Source organism: Pygoscelis adeliae, unplaced genomic scaffold (genome assembly GCF_000699105.1).
Source record: "Pygoscelis adeliae isolate BGI_AS28 unplaced genomic scaffold, ASM69910v1 Scaffold282, whole genome shotgun sequence".
Taxonomy (NCBI): domain Eukaryota; kingdom Metazoa; phylum Chordata; class Aves; order Sphenisciformes; family Spheniscidae; genus Pygoscelis; species Pygoscelis adeliae.
This window is the reverse complement of record NW_008824352.1, coordinates 2,280,783-2,301,996: the sequence shown is the minus strand read 5'-3', so window position 1 is coordinate 2,301,996 and position 21,214 is coordinate 2,280,783. Positions and strand designations below refer to the sequence as shown.

At 49.0% G+C, this 21,214-nt stretch overlaps 3 protein-coding genes across 3 annotated transcripts in view; 2 read left to right on the top strand and 1 right to left on the bottom strand.

Moving 5' to 3' along the window:
• Nucleotides 1-5,932, top strand: part of NCF1 (neutrophil cytosolic factor 1) — an 8,262-nt gene extending 2,330 nt beyond the window's left edge. The window contains exons 4-11 of the mRNA XM_009319279.1: nucleotides 204-372; nucleotides 475-530; nucleotides 836-958; nucleotides 1,502-1,609; nucleotides 2,438-2,555; nucleotides 3,256-3,363; nucleotides 5,012-5,154; nucleotides 5,814-5,932. Of these exons, the coding sequence (XP_009317554.1) occupies nucleotides 204-372; nucleotides 475-530; nucleotides 836-958; nucleotides 1,502-1,609; nucleotides 2,438-2,555; nucleotides 3,256-3,363; nucleotides 5,012-5,154; nucleotides 5,814-5,932 (944 nt within the window). The remainder of the gene's footprint in view (nucleotides 1-203; nucleotides 373-474; nucleotides 531-835; nucleotides 959-1,501; nucleotides 1,610-2,437; nucleotides 2,556-3,255; nucleotides 3,364-5,011; nucleotides 5,155-5,813) is intronic.
• Nucleotides 5,933-6,791: 859 nt separating this feature from the next.
• Nucleotides 6,792-8,501, bottom strand: LOC103912897 (procyclic form-specific polypeptide B-alpha-like). Its single transcript, XM_009319307.1, has 2 exons — nucleotides 8,497-8,501; nucleotides 6,792-7,041 (listed from the first exon to the last, which is right to left on the bottom strand). Exons 1-2 carry the CDS (start codon nucleotides 8,499-8,501, stop codon nucleotides 6,792-6,794), a joined length of 255 nt encoding a protein of 84 aa, XP_009317582.1.
• WBSCR16 (Williams-Beuren syndrome chromosome region 16) overlaps nucleotides 8,500-21,214 on the top strand; it is a 16,659-nt gene continuing 3,944 nt past the window's right edge. The window contains exons 1-9 of the mRNA XM_009319306.1: nucleotides 8,500-8,514; nucleotides 8,957-9,086; nucleotides 11,591-11,719; nucleotides 12,607-12,673; nucleotides 13,812-13,863; nucleotides 16,238-16,322; nucleotides 17,376-17,557; nucleotides 19,628-19,712; nucleotides 20,789-20,962. Of these exons, the coding sequence (XP_009317581.1) occupies nucleotides 8,500-8,514; nucleotides 8,957-9,086; nucleotides 11,591-11,719; nucleotides 12,607-12,673; nucleotides 13,812-13,863; nucleotides 16,238-16,322; nucleotides 17,376-17,557; nucleotides 19,628-19,712; nucleotides 20,789-20,962 (919 nt within the window). The remainder of the gene's footprint in view (nucleotides 8,515-8,956; nucleotides 9,087-11,590; nucleotides 11,720-12,606; nucleotides 12,674-13,811; nucleotides 13,864-16,237; nucleotides 16,323-17,375; nucleotides 17,558-19,627; nucleotides 19,713-20,788; nucleotides 20,963-21,214) is intronic.

Genomic DNA, 21,214 nt, shown 5'->3' with positions numbered 1-21,214 from the left:
CTGCCACGGCCGGGGCCGGAGCAGCGAGGGAGGAGACCAGGCCACGCTCCCGCAGAGCTTTGCCTTACAGGCACCACGCAGCCAAGCAGCACCCTGGGGCCAAACCCACTCATTTTCAGGGCAAAATTAATGATTCAGATCAGGCTGCTTGGGAAAATTCATAAAAACAGGGCACTCTGCCTGCTTCTTCCCCTCTCCCCCAGCCCCGAAATGGTTTGACGGGCAACGCTCGACCCAGAACAGGCAGGGCACGCTGGCGGAGTACTGCTACATGCTGGTCAACCTGCCCCACAAGATCTCCCGGTGCCTGCATGTGGTCAACTTCTTCAAGGTCCGTCCCGACGACATGAACCCCGTCACGGACAGCATCCGGCGTCCCCGGCCCTGGGCACTGGCAGCAGCCCACAGGGAGGGCACCGCTGCCGGCGATGAGGGGTGGTCGGCATTGAGCTGCCTTTGCTCTGACCCATCTAGGATCAAGAAGCCCGAGGTCTTCCTCCTGCCAACGGATGCCAAGAAAAACGCCACTGGTAAGAGGCTTCGGAGGGGTGCAAGCAGCTGCCTCGGCGGCAGCAAAGCCTGGCCAGGAGAGGGGCAGCCATCCCACAGCAGATGCCCTGATCGAGAGCACCGTCTCTGTGCCAGAGCTGCAGCTGGGAGGAAACTACAGCCTCGGGAGGAATGACTCCCTGTCCGGGGATCCAGCTGGTTTGGGACCAGAAGAGGCTGGGAGAGCGCCTTTGGGCTGTCTTGGGGCTGCTTTTGGCCTGCCTGAAATAGGGTATTTCTGCACTGGGGACCGGGAGAGGGAATGTCTCTCACTTCTCCCCCACAGACATCACGGGCCCCATTGTCCTGCAAACCTACCGAGCCATCGCTGACTACGAGAAGAGCTCCACATCTGAGATGGCTCTAAAAGCTGGGGACATGGTGGACGTCGTGGAGAAGAGTGAGAGCGGTATGTGTCCGTTCCTCCGCAGAGCCCCCGGGGGCCAGCCCCCTCCTGGCCACCATTTCAGCACGGGGACTGCCTTTGCATCTTCCGTCCAAATGCAGCATGCGAGTTAGTTACGCCCGTGCATGTGTTAAAGGGTAGGCGGTTGTATCAGGGTCTTCTGATGGAAAGGAGAAGCTTAGAGCAAATGCAACCAGCAGCACCGAACCTCTCGGCACTTCCCGCCCCCTTGGAACATGTTTAACATTCACATGGAGCCACATGACAGGCGGTTTTGGCCGGGGAGGGTGTGGGGCAATCCTAGAAAACCCTGCAGCCGCCTCGCATGCCTCAGCCTGTGAGGTTTCCTGCCCAGGACGAAACAGGATGAACTGGCCAAGCTCTCTGGTTGCACCACGTAAACAGAGACCAGCCCCGGTGCCCTCCCTTCTGTCCAGGCCACGTGGATGCCTGCGCCTACCCTGGCCGGGGACAGACCTGATGCTGGTGCCCCCGCGGTGCCCCCACAACACCCTCTGCTCTTGCCCACGGCTGCTTTTGTTGCAGGCTGGTTTTTTTGCCAGTTGAAGAATAAACGGGGCTGGGTGCCAGCTGCCTATCTGGAGCCGATGGACGGTCCCGATGAGTCTGAAGAGCAGGACCCCAACTATGCAGGTAAAATGTTGGGGTAACCAGGGTGTGCACCAGAGCACAGCCTGCCGCTGCCCCCTCCTGGGTTGGTTCACTGCAAGGCCCCAGTTGGACAGTCCGCGCTGCAGCAGGGCTGCTGGGCCCAGAGGTGTTGCTGTAGAAGCTGCCAGGAGGGATAAATCTCATAGTTCAGTGCCTTACTCCCAACATCAGGAGCTTCCCGTAACACGCAACTCGGCATTAGATGCTTGTTTTGGCTGATCACAGATGCACATCTTCATCCAGTGGCCGTCCTGAGCCAGCTGGGTGCCTGCTGAGTTGCTGGGTTAGCAAAGGAGCACGGTGCAGCATCTGAACTGAGGCGCAGGCTTTCCCTAGCGCTTGGTTTCTGCCCTGTCCTTATCAGCCTTCCGTGGTTTCTGCGCTGTCCTTGTCAGCCCTCTGCATCGCCCCACCGTGACAGCAGGGCCTTATCACACGGAGCAGAGGGAGGATCCTTCAGACTCACACTGATTGCTCTCCAGGCTTTGTCTTCGTGGTTTTCAAAACACTGCAACAGACTATATTAGCACGACACTTCCTTCTACCTCATTCCATCACCCAAATTATAAGCACGCTCTTCAGCAGAGATAGGTGTACTTCCACTGCTTGCATTCAGCAGCTTTCTCCCGGAGGTGCTGGAGGGGCTGGGGGAAGTCTGAATCCTAACTTGGAGACCTGAAGCACCCTTGGTCTTGCCTAAAACATAGGGTAGACATAGGCTTTGGTGCCTCCTCTCCTCAGCAGCTGGAGAGGATGAGCCTCATCCCTGGCATGGTAGCACACAACCTGCTGTCCCAATTTTGTGTGCAGGTGAGCAGTACGTTGTCCAGAAAAGCTACACAGCCGTGGAGGAGGACGAGTTGTCCCTCAAGGAGGGTGATACCATCGAAGTCATCCACAAGCTCCTCGACGGCTGGTGGGTCATCAGGTGAGAGATGCCACAAACAAATCAGGCAAGCGGGATGCAGGCAGAGGGAAGGGATGAACCAGAGGTTCTCCACAGCGGGGCTGTGAAAGCCACGGACCGTTTGGTGCCTCTGCCCAGCGCTTCCTTTTGCAGGGCTGCTTCTAAGCCGGACGTTAAACATTGCAGCTGGGGCTTTCAGAAATATCCAAGAAGGAGGCAGATGGGGAAAAAAAAATCTGTTATTTTGCCACCAAGTATTCTGGCACGTTTTGCTTTGCAAAAGAGTCACAGATTGCGCATTCGCAGCAGGGCATGACGTGGCTGCAAACCCTGGGGATCCTCCTGCCCCAGCCTGTGCCCAGGCGAGTGACACAAACACGTGGCGGGGTGTCTGGCAGGAGGCCCTGAGCAATGCTTCAGGAGCCCAGCGAAACCCCCAGGGGAGATAATATGAGCTGGGGAGATAATATGAGCTGGGGAGACCCTGAAAGCTGTGAGCCATTGCTCTGTCTGCTACCTACTTGCTTTTGGGACTCAAGCCACGCTTCCAGGGAGAGCCACGGGCACATAAGGTGGGGGGACAGTTGAAGTCCCCATCCCTGCAAGCAACATGAGAAGAAATAGCCCACCTAGCACCAGCAATCCTGCTGGGGCCAGGGGCGAGGAGGTGGTGGTCGCAGAGCCAAGACTGCAAGTGATGTTGCTTTGTGTTGCACTGCAGGAAGGATGAAACCACGGGTTATTACCCCTCCATGTACCTGCAGAAAGCCGGGGAGGCGAACACCTCTGTGAAGAGCGAGCTGAGGAACCGGAGCGCTCCTCCACGGAGGTAGGGGAAGCCCCACGCGGGGTCGAGGAGGACTAAAGCTCTTCTTTGAAGGGGGTAGAATTAAACCAGACAGTGGTTTGTGGCGTCCCTTGCTCGCCCTGGCAATGAGGAACTGCCCAGGAGAGATGTGAGCAGGGCAAAGACAGACCGGGAGGCAGATCCTGCAGGGCTGCAGCAAAAATAGCTCTGTGCTCCCTGACTTCCACAGGCGGGGAGGCACCCCAGCATTTCTGACGCAGGGCTGCACGGTCCTTGCTCCAGCAGGTCCTCCAGCCAGGCGTATTTCTCCTTGTCCTTCTGCAAAGTTTCTTTTCTGGGCTAATCTCATTTAATTTTCAAATTGGCCTTTTTCTTATTTCCTAAGTGCACCCACTGAATCTTTGAGAAGCGAGGAGAGATTTGACTAATCAGAGCTGCCAAATGGCCTAATCTGATGGGAGGATTTGAGCTAATGGAAGGGATTTTATTTTGATTAAAAAGATAAAAAGCAATAATAACTCATTAATTCCGATGCAAAGAAAACTGCTAGGAAGGGCAGAGCTTGCCGCTATCTTTTCTTCCCTACAATAAAACACGGCAGCCTTGCTAGATGATCTCTCAAAATCCAGCTCTGCTGGAGCACAGATTGAGTGTGAGACTGTAAAATGGCCCAAATCCACCTATTTGAGCGCAGTGATGCCTACTGATACCCTTGGGGGACGTGAGGTGGCCTGTTTCAAGGACAGTGACTTGCCCCACCATGGTGAATGCTGTCCCTAGGCTGAGCCCTGTTGCAAAGGTGCTGATCTGCAGTTGTGGGCAAGAGCTTTGCTTTGGGATGGATACGTGCTCAAACCAGGGAGAGCCTGAAGGCAGATGGGCACAGCAAGAGGCCATTGCCTTGAGCAGAGCAGGAGGACAATGCCATGGGATGGATGTCAGGAGCCACATCGCTCATGCCCTGGTAGTGAAGACAAAGCGGTGGCCTCCGTCTGCCTGCCCGGGGACGGTCCCCGATGCTGGGGATTCACCTGCGGCAGCATGCCGCCGCACAGCCCCAGGCTGCTCAGCCTTTCACTTCTCTTAGTAGTTTCTCTGCTGTGGGTTCAACACCACACATCCACTGCGCTGACACGTACCCCACGCTCTGTTCCCCTGGCCCAAGGACTGATCCATGGGCGTTGGGGAGCCATGCCAAACACCACACCAGGGATCTCAATGTTGCAGCCAGTATAGATGCTGTATGTCCATCCATCCAAGAGCTATAGAGCACTTCCAGGGCTTTCCTGAACTCTGTTGGATAAACCTCTTGCCCATCTTGTCCTTCCAGCCTTACACCCAATCTACCTCGCCATCCCCGTCATTACTTTCCAGGCTTGTGCTCAGGCTTCACCCTTCAGTATTTGCTTCCAAAGCACCGCTCCAGCTGCCTCCGTACATGCTGTACATCACGTCTCACCTACGGCTGCCCTCGAGGGCTGGCACCCACCTGCTGCCTTCCACTGGGCAAAACCGCAAAGCACATATTGGGGTTTGGGTGAGGCAGAGGAGGAAGCGTCGGGGCCGGCTGCAGCAGGTCCGTGAGAAGCAGGGCCGGGGAAATCCTCGGTGAGAAAGTGCAAGGCGTGAGAGCACGGAAACTGAAAGTTTTGTTTCTGACTCACTGCAGATCCACCATCCGAAACGCAAAGAGCATCCACAAGCAGAGCCGGAAGCAGATCAGCCAGGAGACCTACAGGAGGAACAGCAAGAAGTACATCCAGAGCCAGAGGAACCTGAAGAAAAATTTCCAGAACAAGGCCAATGTCATCAGTAAGTCTCAGCAGGGCCTTTGCCCTGGACACGGGCTGAAGTCCTGCAGGCACAGGCCGTGCCCTCCAGCGCTGGTTGCTGGAGTAGGACAGCACATGGAGGTCACAACTTGCCTGTCCACCCTCCTCCTATGGGGAAAGCATGTGCAGAGAGATGTTTCTTTTCAATGAGGTGTCTTACCTCTGGTTATAGGTCTGACAGAGAAGGAGCAGAATACGGTCCTGGCGGGAGGTCAGCCCACATTTAGGACCTGTGCTTTCCTCCGTGCACCTAACCTCACCTGTGCTGCTGTTACTATTATCATGTGCGTTAGCTGTCAGCAAAGCACCTAAGAGGGAGGTGGTGCATAAAGGAGGAGGCTGCTATTGAGGTACACACTTTAGATCTGGTAATTCCCATGCGGGATCCATGACCTTCCCAAGGGAGAGCCGCTCCGTGCACGGACCTAGAGCTGGGCTCCCACCAGAGCAGAGTTCCCAGCCGGGAACTGGTGGGCTTATGCCATCACCCCGACCTCCGGGAAGACCATCACATGCGGCTGAGACAGGAGGAGGGGCAGGAGGTTTGGTGGCCATTACATAGGAAGCTTTTGAACGTTCACATGAAGGTGTTGGGTGGTGGAGAGCACTGACCCATCTGTACGTCTGCTTTACCCGCAGTTGAGAAAAACGAGCGAGAGGAGAACAAGCCCAAGGCTCAACCTGCTGTTCCTCCCCGTCCCAGCAAAGACCTCATCCTGAACCACTGTACCGAGAGCACCCGGAGAAAGATCCTGTGAAGCCTCAGCCCACCCCACCAGCCAGCCGATGCTTTATCTCCACCAGCTCCTGCGCAGCCGGGGCTCAGAACCAGACCGGGGCAGGTAGCTCTGGCAGCCACCGCAGGTCCCGGGGGGCTGCCGGCCAGATCTGCACAGCCCAGCGCCCATCTTCATCCACCAGCATGGCGAGCCCAAGGTGTCCCAATGACGCCGTGAGGCTGGACCCAGCCCCGCTCCACCGGCTCCTGGGCGGCTGAGGCCTCCACAGCCACTGGAGACCCCTCGCCACTAGACCCCCTTTTATCCCCTATTTGTATTTTGAATGATTTTGCGTTTTTCACCAATAAAGGAGAGACACTTTAGAGACATATTTCAATGTCCGCCTGGGCGGCTGGTCAATGCAGCCAGCGGGGAGCAGCATGGCGGCCGGCAGCATGGCGGCAGGAAAGGCGTTTCTCCCCTGCGCATCTGGCGGGGGATTGGGCAAGGGTCTCTTGCGAAAGATGCCGGCGGGGAGGAAATTTGGTTGGGGGGAATGAATGGAGGATAGTTTCTTCCATGAAGGCGGCTGTGTCAATCCCTCTAGTGGAAAGTGGGGGCCGGGATGTGGGGATACGGTGTTTGCTGCGGTGGGATAGGAGCCATGAGGCAAGGTGGCCGCCCCAAACGGCGGCAGAGTGTGAGGGGCGCGGGGCGGGTGGCCCAGGGCCCATGGGGCTGCCAGGGTGTGAGGGGTGAGCGGCTTCCCAAGGCTGCGGACGCCGGCCCCTCCTGCCGCCTCGCGGGGGGGCATCATGTCGGGAGGCTGGCGACCATCACAGCACAGCCAGCACCTCCGGGACAGGGCTGCTTTGCAACAGGGAGCGTGGTGTGAGGGCTATGTTTGGGTGCCACCACAGCCAGCCCTGCCACCGCCATGCCAGGCGGGTTCGGGTTCAGGACTAGGTCTGGGTCTAGGTCTAGGTTTGGGCCTGGGTTTGCATCTGGGTCTGGGACTAGGTTTGGGTCTGGTTTTGGGTTTGGGTCTGGCCCTGGGACTAGGTCTGGGTCTGGGTTTGGGTCTAGTTCTGGGTCTGGGACTAGGTTTGGGTCTGGTTTTGGATTTGGGTCTGGGTTTGGGTCTGGCCCTGGGACTAGGTCTGGGTCTGGGTTTGGGTCCAGTTCTGGGTCTGGGACTAGGTTTGGGTCTGGTTTTGGATTTGGGTCTGGGTTTGGGTCTGGCCCTGGGACTAGGTCTGGGTCTGGGTTTGGGTCCAGTTCTGGGTCTGGGACTAGGTTTGGGTCTGGTTTTGGATTTGGGTCTGGGTTTGGGTCTGGCCCTGGGACTAGGTCTGGGTCTGGGTTTGGGTCCAGTTCTGGGTCTGGGACTAGGTTTGGGTCTGGTTTTGGATTTGGGTCTGGGTTTGGGTCTGGCCCTGGGACTAGGTCTGGGTCTGGGTTTGGGTCCAGTTCTGGGTCTGGGACTAGGTTTGGGTCTGGTTTTGGATTTGGGTCTGGGTTTGGGTCTGGCCCTGGGACTAGGTCTGGGTCTGGGTTTGGGTCCAGTTCTGGGTCTGGGACTAGGTTTGGGTCTGGTTTTGGATTTGGGTCTGGGTTTGGGTCTGGCCCTGGGACTAGGTCTGGGTCTGGGTTTGGGTCCAGTTCTGGGTCTGGGACTAGGTTTGGGTCTGGTTTTGGATTTGGGTCTGGGTTTGGGTCTGGCCCTGGGACTAGGTCTGGGTCTGGGTTTGGGTCCAGTTCTGGGTCTGGGACTAGGTTTGGGTCTGGTTTTGGATTTGGGTCTGGGTTTGGGTCTGGCCCTGGGACTAGGTCTGGGTCTGGGTTTGGGTCCAGTTCTGGGTCTGGGACTAGGTTTGGGTCTGGTTTTGGATTTGGGTCTGGGTTTGGGTCTGGCCCTGGGACTAGGTCTGGGTCTGGGTTTGGGTCCAGTTCTGGGTCTGGGACTAGGTTTGGGTCTGGTTTTGGATTTGGGTCTGGGTTTGGGTCTGGCCCTGGGACTAGGTCTGGGTCTGGGTTTGGGTCCAGTTCTGGGTCTGGGACTAGGTTTGGGTCTGGTTTTGGATTTGGGTCTGGGTTTGGGTCTGGCCCTGGGACTAGGTCTGGGTCTGGGTTTGGGTCCAGTTCTGGGTCTGGGACTAGGTTTGGGTCTGGTTTTGGATTTGGGTCTGGGTTTGGGTCTGGCCCTGGGACTAGGTCTGGGTCTGGGTTTGGGGGGTAACGTTAGCGTGGCCTCTCGAACGCCGGTGCACCTCCTCTGCCCCTGCCAGCTCAGCTCGGCAGGATTCTCCTCTCGGCTTTGAAAGGCGTTAACTATCCTGATTGAAAGTCTCTGCCGTGATCCTTATTTTTTTTAATTAATATAGCGGTATTCATCAGGATGATTTTTGGTATAACTAGAGTAGCATACAATTGGGATTGCATACATATACTTTTGTCAGAGCTGTAAGAGAGCGAGAGCGCGAACAACATTTATCAGAGAAATAAGGCCTCCTTTTCAGCGGCTTTCATGGCTGCTTGCACCTTGACAAAATTGGAAGCTTGTGTTGAAAATCACGTTATTCTTTTGTCTCCGTGTTTCAAACGTCATGCTCTGCTGGCCAGTTCAGAGAAGGTCAGACCTGTTATCCTGGGTTTTTTTTGGTAAAAGAAGTAAAGCAGGGGAATGTTACTCTCTTAATAGCTCTTTGTGGTTTTTTGGTTGTTTTTTTTTTTTTTTAATCTACTGCTGCTGCAGGTCAGCAAATAGGCCTTCCTGTTGTGTTTGAATGGGTCCAAAATAATGCAAAAATAAAAGTGTACACACACATACACAAAAACAAAACTCTAGGGCGGTAATGTTGGACTTGAGTTTACACCATTGTGCGTATCACTGAAGGGTGTTTCTGGATCATTTTTGTGAAGACCGTATGTACCACGAATTTTGGCTGTAGTTGGGTATGGCCTAATGAAGGAGGAATACTGATAAACAAATAGCACGGGGTGAAACGTTTTTCTAAGCTATAGTTTATAACTGAATTGTGTGGGTTTTCTTTGTCTTCAAAGATCTCCTCTGTTGCCTGCGGTTATGGATTCACGCTGCTGTCCTCTAATACGACAGACATCATCAAAGTGTGGGGCATGGGGCTGAACAAGGATTCCCAGCTTGGATTTCAGCGAAGCATAAGAGATCGAAGTAAGGATTGAGGTGGTGTAAGGGCCTACAGGGCGGCACTACAGGACACGTGTGATGTGGGAAACTTCAGGTTAGAACGCATAAAAAATGTCCAGGAGGCTTTGCTGCAGATTGCAGGGCTATGCTTTTTTTTTTTTTTTTTTTAAAAAAAGAGGCCTGGTTTTGGAACTTAGCTATGTTTTTGTGTGATTTGTAACTGATCAGGGTATGCATTTGTTCTGTGCAGTGCACTTAAGTTTTTGCCTGGATGTAACTAAAATCTAAGTATTTATTCTGCAGAAGTGTGTGTGTGTTGGTTAAGGTGTTGCTTTAAATCTCTAGTTTGATAGTAGACAGTGTGGTGGACTAGTTAATAAAATGATTTTGGCAAGATGATTTGCTTATTTCTGTTGCCTTTGCATCTATAAATTAATTTCCTTTCCCACAGAGATCTTTTTATACAGTCAGTGGAATTTTGTGTGAAGCTGTAGGGTTTTTTTATTTCAATACCAAATTGCATTTTGAAGGAAAAACATGTTATTCAGTCATTCTGTCTTATACCAGGTTCTCAAACGCATTTAAGATGATGATTTCTGTGCAGAACATCACCACCTTCCATCTAAGACAGATAAAAAACCCACAAACTTGCTTCCCGTATAGAATGGCTATCTAACTGTTTGAAAACATTCTTCCATGTTAAAAGCAGTTTTCCCTCTTTGTAGTGTATAAGAGCATAATCCATTAAGGAATGGTGCATCTGATATGGGCAAAAGATTGAACTTTCTGGAGAACCAAAAGAAAATTGCTGCTACTGTGCAGAACGCTGAGGTTTGCAGTGGTGCTGCTGTTGTGCATTGCTGCTAGCATAGTGTATAGATCTCCAACAGCACACAGCAAATGTGTGTGCTTAAACAGCAGCTGCAAAATGAAGGGACCGCAGAAGCCTCCACTCACTTCTGCTTTTAAAGGTTTCAGCTCTTACTCTGTCTTAGTTCTGTAACTGTTGATGTCTCAGGAGTGTCCTGTCATTTTTTTGTTTGTCATCTGACCTACAGATTACTTTTGCCAGAGAACCTGTAAATATGTTATGCAGGTCAAGCCCTTCTAAGTAAGGGAGTGTTCAGTGTTCGATAGGATCTGTTGAAAGTGGTGTGCAGATCAGTGGGGTCTGCTGCTGCTCCATGTTTAACCTCCCACAGACAAGCTTCCTGTTGGATATGCTGCTTGTTACTCAGTTTACAAACTTACTTTGGTACCTTCTAGTTCTAACACTGTGTCCCCGTAGGTAGTTTGTTTCCAGGGGAATTTGCAACCCTCTGACTTCTAGATGGTTGTATTTCATGCTCTAACTTGAGCTGTTTCTAAACTAAACTACTAATATTTCACTCTCACCCTCCCCTGCCTTAGCCACCTTGTTGTCTCTTTTCTCTAAAATCCCTCAGATATCAGTGATGATATTGAGTTCATTACCACAGATCCCAGTAGCTTGTGACTCTGCTGGAAGGAACAGAGAGAGAGAGAGAGGAAAAGGTTTTTTGCTTTGTGACTTCCACGTCTCTTTAGACAGATACAACCTCGCTGTGTTTCAGTTCCTGCTATATTGCAAGGCAGGCTCCCACCATTTGCAAACAGCCAGTTGTGATGCCTGTCCTTCTGTCAAGTAGTGTTTTGCTGTAAAAGGGTATGTGTAGATTTTCTGGGTTTTTTTAATTGAAGGCAGTGAGAACTAGTTAAAGCACATGTGAGCAGAACACTGCTTTGGGTCCTTTGGGATTTGATTTCACTTGTTACAGTGGCTTTATTTGATATCAAAGCTTTTTATCTCCCCTTAACCTTTTCCCTAGTACTGATTTATGTTTTGCTGTTCTTCCCCCCCCCCCGCCCCAGGTGACCATAAGTGATTACATATTTTTCCAGTTACTAAATCTTATTTTTCTAGTAAAGCCTGTCATGTTCTTTCATAAACATTAGATCTCTTATCCCCTATGGAGCCATGCTAGCTAGTGTTTCTTGCATTCCTTTTTTCTGCAAAGGCCTTTAATCTACTGTTCTTTAAATATGAAGCCCTGAGAGTCTTTGTTCACCTTTCATGCTGTCTTTTTGTGATTGCTGCTATTATACCTTGTTTGCAATATCCCCGGTTGCACAGAGTACTTAGTTTGTGCTCGGTGTTAAGCTCTCTAGTAATCCAGCCTTATTCACCAAAGTGGTTGAACATAACGGCTGAAAGCCTCTGTTTCTCAGTTCTGGCCACCTGAAGCCTTAATAACATTCAGCTTCTAGGTACGGTGGATTTTAGATTAGGCAGTGATTATTGGCTTCAACCATTCCTATGGCTTTTTAAGTCCACCCCCCGATGAATCCCAGTCAGCCTTTTACTTTGGTTAGTATCTTGGCTTTCTAAAATATATCTGCTTTTGTAACAAAATAGAAGCGACTGTATGTATGTACAACAGGATCAGCAAATAAATGATGAATTTGCTTTGTGGAAGGTACTGACTTTTTATTTCTCTCCCTTCCTTAAGCTAAGGGCTATGAATATGTCTTGGAACCATCTCCAATTCCATTACCGTTGGAGAAGCCGCAGCAAACTCGAGTCTTGCAGGTGTCCTGTGGGAGAGCCCATTCCCTGATCCTGACAGATAGTGAAGGAGGTACAGTATCGCTTGTGCTGGTGACAAGGGACACCTGACTATGCTTTCATTAAAAGCTCTGGAAAAGATCATCTTCTGTCCTTTAGAACTAGCCAGACGGGCTGTCTGCACTGTAAATGTGATTCTAAATGTGATGCAGGTAGCTGCTGGTCTTGGTGGGATTGCTACTGGGAGGGAGAGCCCTGAGCTGATAACTGTGTGTTGAGCTCTGCTTGGCTCAAGCTGTAAATGTGTTGGAAGCTTTTTCACGACAAGTATTGCAAAATGTGGTTTGTTTATCTAGCCCCAGGCCTCGTTTAAGTGTAGCCTATTTGTCTTGTTCAGTCAGATGTGTTTTTGAATTCAGTTTTGGATGGCTATGCCAATACTCCTGTGTTATTTTCACCTTGAAGCCCCAGAGTGCTACATTTTAAAAGCGATTAATTAATAGGCCTTTATACAGAAGATCCTGTGTGTGAATTGGCTTTCCATGTCTCTGGGAATTCTCTGGTGCAGTGGCTTCGGTGCTGCGCTGAGCGATCCAGTGGCGCTTATCAGTGGGTGAGCTGGTTGGTTGGTTGATTTAGCACTCCTGTGGGAGCGCTGATCTATTTCTGAGTCTCCTTGGCAACGGTGGGATGAACTAGCAATTACTGGAAAACACCCAATGGGCTCCAGGTACCGCTACTGTGCCTGCAACAATATCGCTGGGATATTGTTGACTAAAATGGATTCAGTCACTTGAATTTAGATGGACTTCGGTTTGAAGAAAGCTTCTGCCAATTTTTACAGTACCGTGTTCCACCTTTCATGCTGAGGAGCACATGAAAATATTTTGTGTACCTGAAAAGAGGCTTTCAGGGGATTGGACGGTAATAAAACTAGTGCATTTTATCATTGTTTTTCAGTTTTCACCATGGGGAACAATTCTTATGGACAGTGTGGCCGGAAGGTTGTTGAAGATGAAACTTACAGGTGAGAATCCAAAGATCCTGAACTTCCTTAATGTTAAAAACATAATTGCATGAAAACAATCCTACAGAAAAGCCTGGAGGTGGGAAAAATCTGTTAGTATAAGGGTGCCATTTAAGATTCAGGGGTCTGAGAACAGGCTTTTATGCTGCAGGCGTCATATAAATGGCCTGGCTTTAAATGCAGGCTGGACACGAGCACTCTTCTGACCACATTCACAAAAGACAGGAAGATGTCAGCATGTGACAGTTTTCGCAGAGCATAATGAGAAAACGCAACCTTCATAAATTGCTTGAGGTAATTGGCGTTAGTAGTCAGTCTTTCTCCCTTTAGCCTCTTGGAGTGCAAGTGCTATTTCTGAGGGTGTTAGAAATGCCATTTAATGATGAAAGAGGCATCCTTTTGTTGAATCTCTTTGCTGTAACTGCCTTTGAATCTGTAGTGCTTTTCCTTTACAGGGTTTTTGCGGGCCACACCAAAGCATGTTCTCAAAATGCTCTATAAGATGGTAGTGATGTAAGTGGATAGTGGGAATATGTTGAAAGTTACTAATTCACTGGCAGGGCCTAGAAGAGATCTTGCTGATTGCTCTCTCTGTGATCCACGAGACTTGGCCTGTAGAGTTTAAAAAAACAGCTGTAATTTAGCTAGCTTTTTTTCACCTTGATACTGGAAGTTTGTCATTGGGTTGTTCAGAATTCCTGTTTTTGTGAAAGAATGAAATGGATGTTAACACTACGCTGTTTGTGCTCTGGGATTTAAATCTGGTTAATCTCTAGCTAAGTGTAGTGTTTATATAGGTGCTGCAGTATTCTCTAGTGTCTGTGCTCATTCCAGACTAGGGAACGTGTTTGAGGATTGCTCCCGCCCCCAATTCCCATGAGAGGTTATATTTTAAAAGTGATGGTTCTTCACTCCTTAAATAAGAGAATGCAAAATTACCTTCCTTCTTTGTGCAGTAATTTTACAGTGGAACTATGCTCTTTGAATATCTAAAAGAACACGTGAAAGAATCTCTCTTCTTGTAATAGCAAAGGGGCTTTCAGCAAAGGCAGGTCTACCTTAATGTTTTTCAGTTGCAGTCCTCTGAAATCCTCTCTGTTGCCTTTTCTCTTCTTGGCGGTTGTTTGGTGGTGTCCAGTGAGAGCCATCTAATTCATCAGCTGAAGGAGTTTGACAGCAGAGTTGTCCAGGTAAGAGGATCTTTTGAACTGAGTTCTGAAGGTGGATTCAAAACTGGCTGAACAGCCGAGCTCAGAGGGTGGTAATCAGTGGCACGAAGACTAGTTGAATGCCAGTAACTAATGGTGCTGGGGTCAATACTGGGTCTGATCCTGTTTAACATTTTCACTAATGATCTGGATGATGGGGCAGAGTGTACCCTCAGCAAGTTTGCAGATGACACAGAACTGGGAGGAGTGGCTGATGTACCAGAGGGTGGTGCTGCCACCATCCAGAGTCATCTCGACAGGCTGGAGAAATGGGCTGACAGGAACCTCATGAAGTTCAACAAGGGGAAGGGTGAAGTCCTGCACCTGGGGAGAAACAGCCCCAGACACCACTATATGCTGGGGGCCGACAAGCTGGGAAGCAGCTCTGCAGAAAAGGCCCTGGGGGTCCTGGCGGACACCAGGCTGACCATGAGCCGGCAGCGTGCCCTTGCTGTGGAGAAGGCAAATGGTATTCTGGGCTGCATTAGGAGGAGTGTTGCCGGCAGGTCAAGGGAGATGGTCTTTCCCTTCTACACAGCAGTGGTGAGGCCACACTCGGAGTATTGTGTCCATTACTGGGCTCCCCAGTACAAGAGAGACATGGACATGCTGGAGAGAGTCCAATGAAGGGGCCATTGAGGTGATGAAGGGACTGGAGCATCTCTCCTATGAGGAAATGCTGAGAGAGCTGGGACTGTTTAGCCTGGAAAAGAGAAGGCTTGGGGGAGTGTGTCTTAGCAATGTGTATAAATACCTGAAGGGAGGGTGCAAAGAGGACAGAGCCAGGCTCTTTTCAGTGGTGTCCAGTGACAGGACAAAAGGTAGTGGGCACAAACTGACACGCAGGAGGTTCTCTCTGAACAGAAGGAAACACTTTTTTACTGTGACTGAGCACTGACACATGTTGCTCAGAGAGGTTGTGGAGTCTCCCTCCTTGGAGATATTCAAAAGCCATCTGGATACGGTCCTGCACAACTAGCTGTAGGTGGCCCTGCTTGAGCAGGAGGGTTGGACCAGATGACTTTCAGAGGTTCCTTCCAACCTCAACCAGTCTGTGATTCTGTAATGGGGGGGGGGAATCAGTATGCAAATCATTCAGTTGAAGCTCTTTGAAATGATGAGGCGATCTACTATATGGTTGCTTATAAAAAGCACAAGGTGGCATTTTGCTCCATGCCTCTGCAGAGCAGTTGCAACTGGCAGTGCAGGGTCTGAACTTTCTGAAGAATTTGATGGGAATGCCAATGCAGTGTTTGCTTGCTCGACTTCTAGGTAACGCCTGCATGGCAGGGAAGTTGCTTTGATGCCTCATCTTTTCCTGTCCTGATTTCTTGCTCTTACTCCCCTTTGGCACTTTTATATCAATTGAACTGCTTTATTTTGAATTTTGTCTTCCCCATTTCAAAAGTGAGCTGTGAGACTGTCCACTTAGACTAGCCAGCATTTCCCTAGGGCAGGTTTCTAGGAGAGCAAGGGACTGCAGAGCAGCATAAATGCTACTGAGTCTGCACACGGCTGCAGTATTTCCAGGCACAGGAGCAGTTGCTAGCATGTCTATGCCACTGTAGCAGTACTCTGCGGGCAAACATTGCTCCTGTTCCATGCAGCATCCTAGAAAGCAAGGGTCATTTATTCAGGTCCACGTGATGAGTGTGCGCTGTGTTACATCCTAATGATGTTTTGAATTAGGCTTGTAAACTTCTGTTTGGATGTTTCATGATTTTTTTTTTTCCAAGGGAGTTGAATAATTGGTACCCGTTTGTGCTTTGACAGCAGTTATGTGCTTAATATTCTTGGTAGTCAATCTTTTAACTTGTGGATTAAATCCCTCTAATCTTTGGCTAATTTTTAATGTCTGCTTTTGAAGATCTTGGCTTTAATTCATGCCAAGCCCGTGGCAGACATGATAGCTAGTTCAACATAAATGTCAATTTGAGAACAGATGTGTTCCTAGAGTGCTTACATGGCAAGGAATCAATAACAGTCTGTAGCTGGCATTGAGAGCCATGTGGTAGCACTCTGGGAAGGGAGATCTCTTATTTACTCTTTGCTGTTTTATTGTGTTGCACTGTTGAATCGAGCTTTCTGTTAACTAGGCCTTGGTTTGGATCTCAGAACAAATCAACTACAGCATCACTTTCCACAAAGAAAATTCTGCTGTTTTCTGTGCTGTATCGTGCTGTTCTTACCCTTCCCTGTCTGTAGAGCCATGTGATCTGGAGAGAAAGGTCAAAATCTGAGCTGATGGGCATTGTAGAGGTTGAGTGCTCAAATTTGTCTGCCAGTAGTGCTTCATTAAATCAATTCTGAACACTTGACCTTTCCTGAACAGCTCTGACTTTTTGTTTGCGTGCAGGTTGTGTGTGGGCAGGACCACAGTCTGTTTAGAACCAAGAAAGGTGCGGTCTATGCATGTGGATGGGGAGCTGATGGACAAACAGGTAGGAGCTCAGCTCAGCTTGCATTTCAGTGAATTGATGAATTCACTGAATTCAGTGAATTCACTGAATTCATCAGTGAAGCTGTCCTAATTCAGAGCTTGTGGTATATATTTGTCTTGCATGTGTGGATAGAAAGGGGCTGGTATGTTTCCAGCTGTGTGCAGATGTTCTCAATACTCTTGTGCAACCAAACTGGGACAAACCAGTTCATTTTTAGAGGAGCTTTAGGGTGCCACACTGGCAATCCAGGCATGCAATCTGAGGAGAATATGTCTGCTGTTTGAAGCTTGTGAGGGGATGCGGAAGTAGCATGGGGAGGTTAGCTCCCCGGTTCTGTGCAGGCTTTGCTTCACGATTCTCATTTCAGGGTCTGTTTTGCTTCTTGCTCCTTTTGAACTGACAGAGACTTTTGGCAGCTACTGCTGTCTTAGCATGGAATCTTTGGCCAGGCCCTTGGCCTGGTGGCTCCTGCTGTCAGAGGACTTCCAGTCCTTCCTACTGTTTAGTCCTGCTGCTCCTGAAGCTGGGTTCTGCCCATGGTTCTCTTGTGCGGACCTACTGTAGCCTGTCTGGTTTGTCATCTATGGTCTGGCCTCTTGTCCAGGCAGCTCTTTGTCATGTAATGTGTTTGCTTCCCAGCCTCTTCTGCCGCTTCACCTGCTGTTGTCTAAACTGATTGCAGCATGCTGTTGCTCATGGCTCTCCTTGCAGAAACAGGACGCAGCTGGTTTGTGAAACTTCATCTCTGTTGGGATATCTGCCTAGTTTGGTTACCAAACACTTTGGTCCATGCAGACAAGAGAGATGAGGGCCTAGACTGTTTTCCAGGTGTGATTGTATTAAAGTTGTTTTGTACTGTAGAGAGGTAGCTTTGGCTAGTAGAACTGGTGTTCGGGGCTGCTTGTGCATTGAAGCTGGTAGTTAAGAGAGGGTCAGAATGGTTTCTTCTGGGGGGAGGATGATTGGGTTATAACATGACAAAATGGTTCTATGTAGGTGTTAAAAGTATGTCTGGAAAAAATTCTTCATCATCTCTACTTTTTTTCCTTTCAGGTCTTGGACACTACAACATCACCAGTGTTCCTACTAAGCTACGTGGTGACATTGCTGGAGTAAACATTATCCAGGTCTCTTCCTATGGGGACTGTTGTCTGGCTGTTTCAGATGAAGGAGACGTCTTCGGTTGGGGAAATTCAGAATACTTGCAGTTGGCATCTGTCACAGAAACCACACAGGTCAGTTGGCCTGGGGGTGTGTTTTTACATGTTTCAGTTCAGCTGCTGCGCATAGAGTTAAAAATTACACACTTCTCCCTGCTCTGGGTTCTTTTGACAGCAGTATAAATCAACATAAACTAACACCACTAGCAGGCTGGTTTTACCTATGCTTACAAAACCAATCTGTCTGAAATGGTTGTATAGCTTTAGGGCAGTATGTTTCCCAGCTATTGATAGGCAAAAGCTTGTGTCATCTCACCCCGGTTTGTTAGTCTGTTATAAAGGAAGAGTACACCCCATGCTCTCCTTTCCCCATCCCATGGACTTTGCACCAAATTGAGATCCAGCTCGAGTGCTTGTGCTGGTTTCAGGACAGGAATTAGTCTTTTGGCTGACTGTTGTGGTTTAACCCCAGCTGGCAATGAAGCCCCACGCAGCTGCTCGCTCACTCCCCCCCCCGCCCCCGGTGGGATGGGAAGAGAATCAGAGGGGTAAAAGTGACAAAACTCATGGGTTGAGATAAAGACAGTTTAATAGGTAAAGCAAAAGCCGTGCACCAAGCAAAGCAAAACAAGGAATTCATTCACTCCTTCCCCTCGGCAGGCAGGTGTTCAGCCATCCCCAGGAAAGCAGGGCTCCGTCATGCGTAACGGTGACTTGGGAAGACAAACGGCATCGCTCCGAACGTCCCCCCCTTCCTTCTTCTTCCCCCAGCTTCACATGCTGAGCATGACGTCATATGGTGTGGGACATCCCTTGGGTCAGGTGGGGTCAGCTGTCCCGGCTGTGTCCCCTCCCAGTTTCTTGTGCCCCCCCAGCCTGCTCACTGGTGGGGTGGGGTGAGGAGCAGAAAAGGCCTTGACTGTGTGTCAGCACTGCTCAGCAGTAACGAAAACATCCCTGTGTTATCAACACTGTTTTCGGGAAAAATCCGAACCGTAGCCCCACGCTAGCTACTGTGAAGAAAATTAACTGTATCCCAGCCAAAACCAGCACACTGGCTAATCTAGAATTTTGAGTGGTCCTGCTTTGAGCGTGGTGTTGGTCCAGATGATCCTTGGAAGTCCCTTCTAATCAACCCATGTGTTGGTGAATTTTTCGTGAACAACCTTAGTAGGTTTATAGCTGAGTCCTAAAGAAATCCCAGCGTCTCACAGATAAAAGTTTTTTTTGGAGCATGCTTATGTGGGGCAAAAATACAGTGCTGACTTGACACTAAGTATTGTAGTAGTGAGGTAATTAGGCAGACGGTTTCCTCTTGCAGTTAGTGTAGGAAATGGAGTCAGGGAATTAATTAATACTCAAGCTATTCTTGGCAGAAGGCTAAGAGCAGACAATTGCATTAGTAAAACACGTACCTTTGTTTCCCATGCCTCTCCTGATGTATCCATAATGTAGGGCTAATTACTGAGACCCGTAAGGCCTGAAAACAATGACCAGGTTAAGTAGTGTTGTAGTTTCCTGGCTGGGTGCTCGATGGAGGTCAGCGGGGTCTGAAATGGATGAATGGCATGTTTGCCAAAGCGGGAGTTTTAGGTACGATATAGATAAAGTCCAGATTGTGGAATAGAAGAGCTGGATATTATCTGTGAAATCCAAGGTCACCGTTTACATGTGTCAAACCGTGTAGGTTTCTGTTGTATCGAACTGTACCAAATAAGAGTGATTTTCTTCGAGTGATTTTTCCCTAGTATGTTCAAAAATGCCACTGCGGATCAAAATTTAGTGATCTTGTCCATTATGAAAACTTGCAAATGTCCTCACCTGTTGACTTTCCCATTGCGTCTGACTTACAGAGCCAGGGATTTAAGCAGACGTTAAGCGTTCCCAGCTTTGTTGCCATACACTTAAGTTTTCCAGTGGGTAACTTTTTCCACTTTGTTCTCACTCTCAGCCTTAATGAATTTCATGTAGTTTCTTTTAATCTTGGGACTTGCATTCATTTCGTTATTCAGGCAACAAAGGTTGTCTGTATCAGGAATTCGGTGTATGTAAGCTCTAACCAGAATTAAAGAACAAATTAAAAATGAGTGTCTCTTTTGCAGTTTATTACCTTGTCTCTAACGACACTCTTGCAACCTCATACAGGTGAATGTTCCCAGACATTTGCCATTCAAGATTGGGAAGATAAAGGAGGCTGCATGTGGAGGGACTGGCAATATTGTGTTAACGGGTGAGTTCGCTTTTACAGTCATCCTCTTTAGTGCAAGGCCATGCAGTAGGTGGATTGTAACATCATGGAGCAAGCATCTTGTTCACTGGAAACAGGGAGGTACCGTCTGTTACAAGGAAAGCTGTGAGACTGAGAAACATGTGATTTAAGAATGTACTAGGGGAGTTATTTTCACTAGCTGCAGAGTATTGCTTCCAGTATGTGCCTTGCGAGCACTTACACAAACTATAACAAGAGCGTGGTCACTGCTTGCTGCGCTGATCCCTTGTTTGTTGATCCCACGGGCCATGTGTGGCCTATAACGAAGATGGATATAGCGAGGAAGTAAGGCAACACTTGAGAGAAAGAAGAGCCCTTCAGACTCAATATAAATCTGACATGTAAATAAATCTTGATAAACTAGGCTGGAAATAAGAGAGTTCCGAGAACAGCGAAACTCCACAGCAGGCTTCTTAGCGAGTGCTGCTTTGGATTGCTGGTGGCCAGGGGAGCACAGCTTGAAAGTCACGGAATAAAGGAGTGAGGGAAAGGATTGCACTACTTTTATGAAGGCTCATCTCAAGGAAGACCTTCATATATATGATGCGGTTGCTGTGATGACAAGACATTCGAGCTTCTAGCATGAAGGGAGCAGAGCTAGCAGACATAGCAACTTACTCTGTCTTACGCTGTCCAACTGCTGCCTTTCCCAGGCACCCAGCTTAAGGCAGAACGCCAGACAGGGTGACTAGCCTACCACTGGTTTGGCCATGCCTCAAAGGAAAAAGCGGCGATGATAAAACATTCAGCCTCTGTCCCGTCAGTCAGTAAGCTGAAGTATTTTATCCAGCCCACACTGTGTTGACATTTTTTCCCCATGAAAGTTTTGCCTGTGAAGATTGATCTGCTTGCACAGCTTAGGAAAAAATTAGAGCATTTGAATGGGAATGCGTTGTTTGCTACTTTTAAATAATCAAAAGGTGCTAGACTGCTCTGGGAGAAAGGAAAATATCCCTTTGGATCTGATTAACTCTTGGTCATGGCATGAATTCACAAGCACAGACTTTCTTACAGAATGTGTTCTTATTGTAATACAGAAGAAGGAAATGTTTTTGTCTGGGGATATGGAATTCTTGGGAAAGGACCAAACCTAATAGAGACAGCAGTGCCAGAGATGATCCCACCCAGCCTTTTTGGCTGGTCAGACTTCAATCCGGACATCCGTGTTGCTCACGTTCGCTGTGGACTCAGCCAGTTTGCGGCACTTACAAGTAAGTTTCCAGTCCTACTGTCATGGAGAAGTCACATTGCCATATTACTGGCATTTAAAAGAAAAACAAAAAAAAGCACCCGTCTTTCTTTAAACTTAAAGCACACTGGAATGCAACAGGAGGGGTGGGCAGCACTAACTTATGCTTTAATTAAGAAAATGTTATTCTTCTAAAGCAGACAAAAAATTTCTCTCAAACAGGAAACCTGGGAAGGTTTTTTCATTTCCTTGTGCAGAGTAAGTCAGTCAGTTG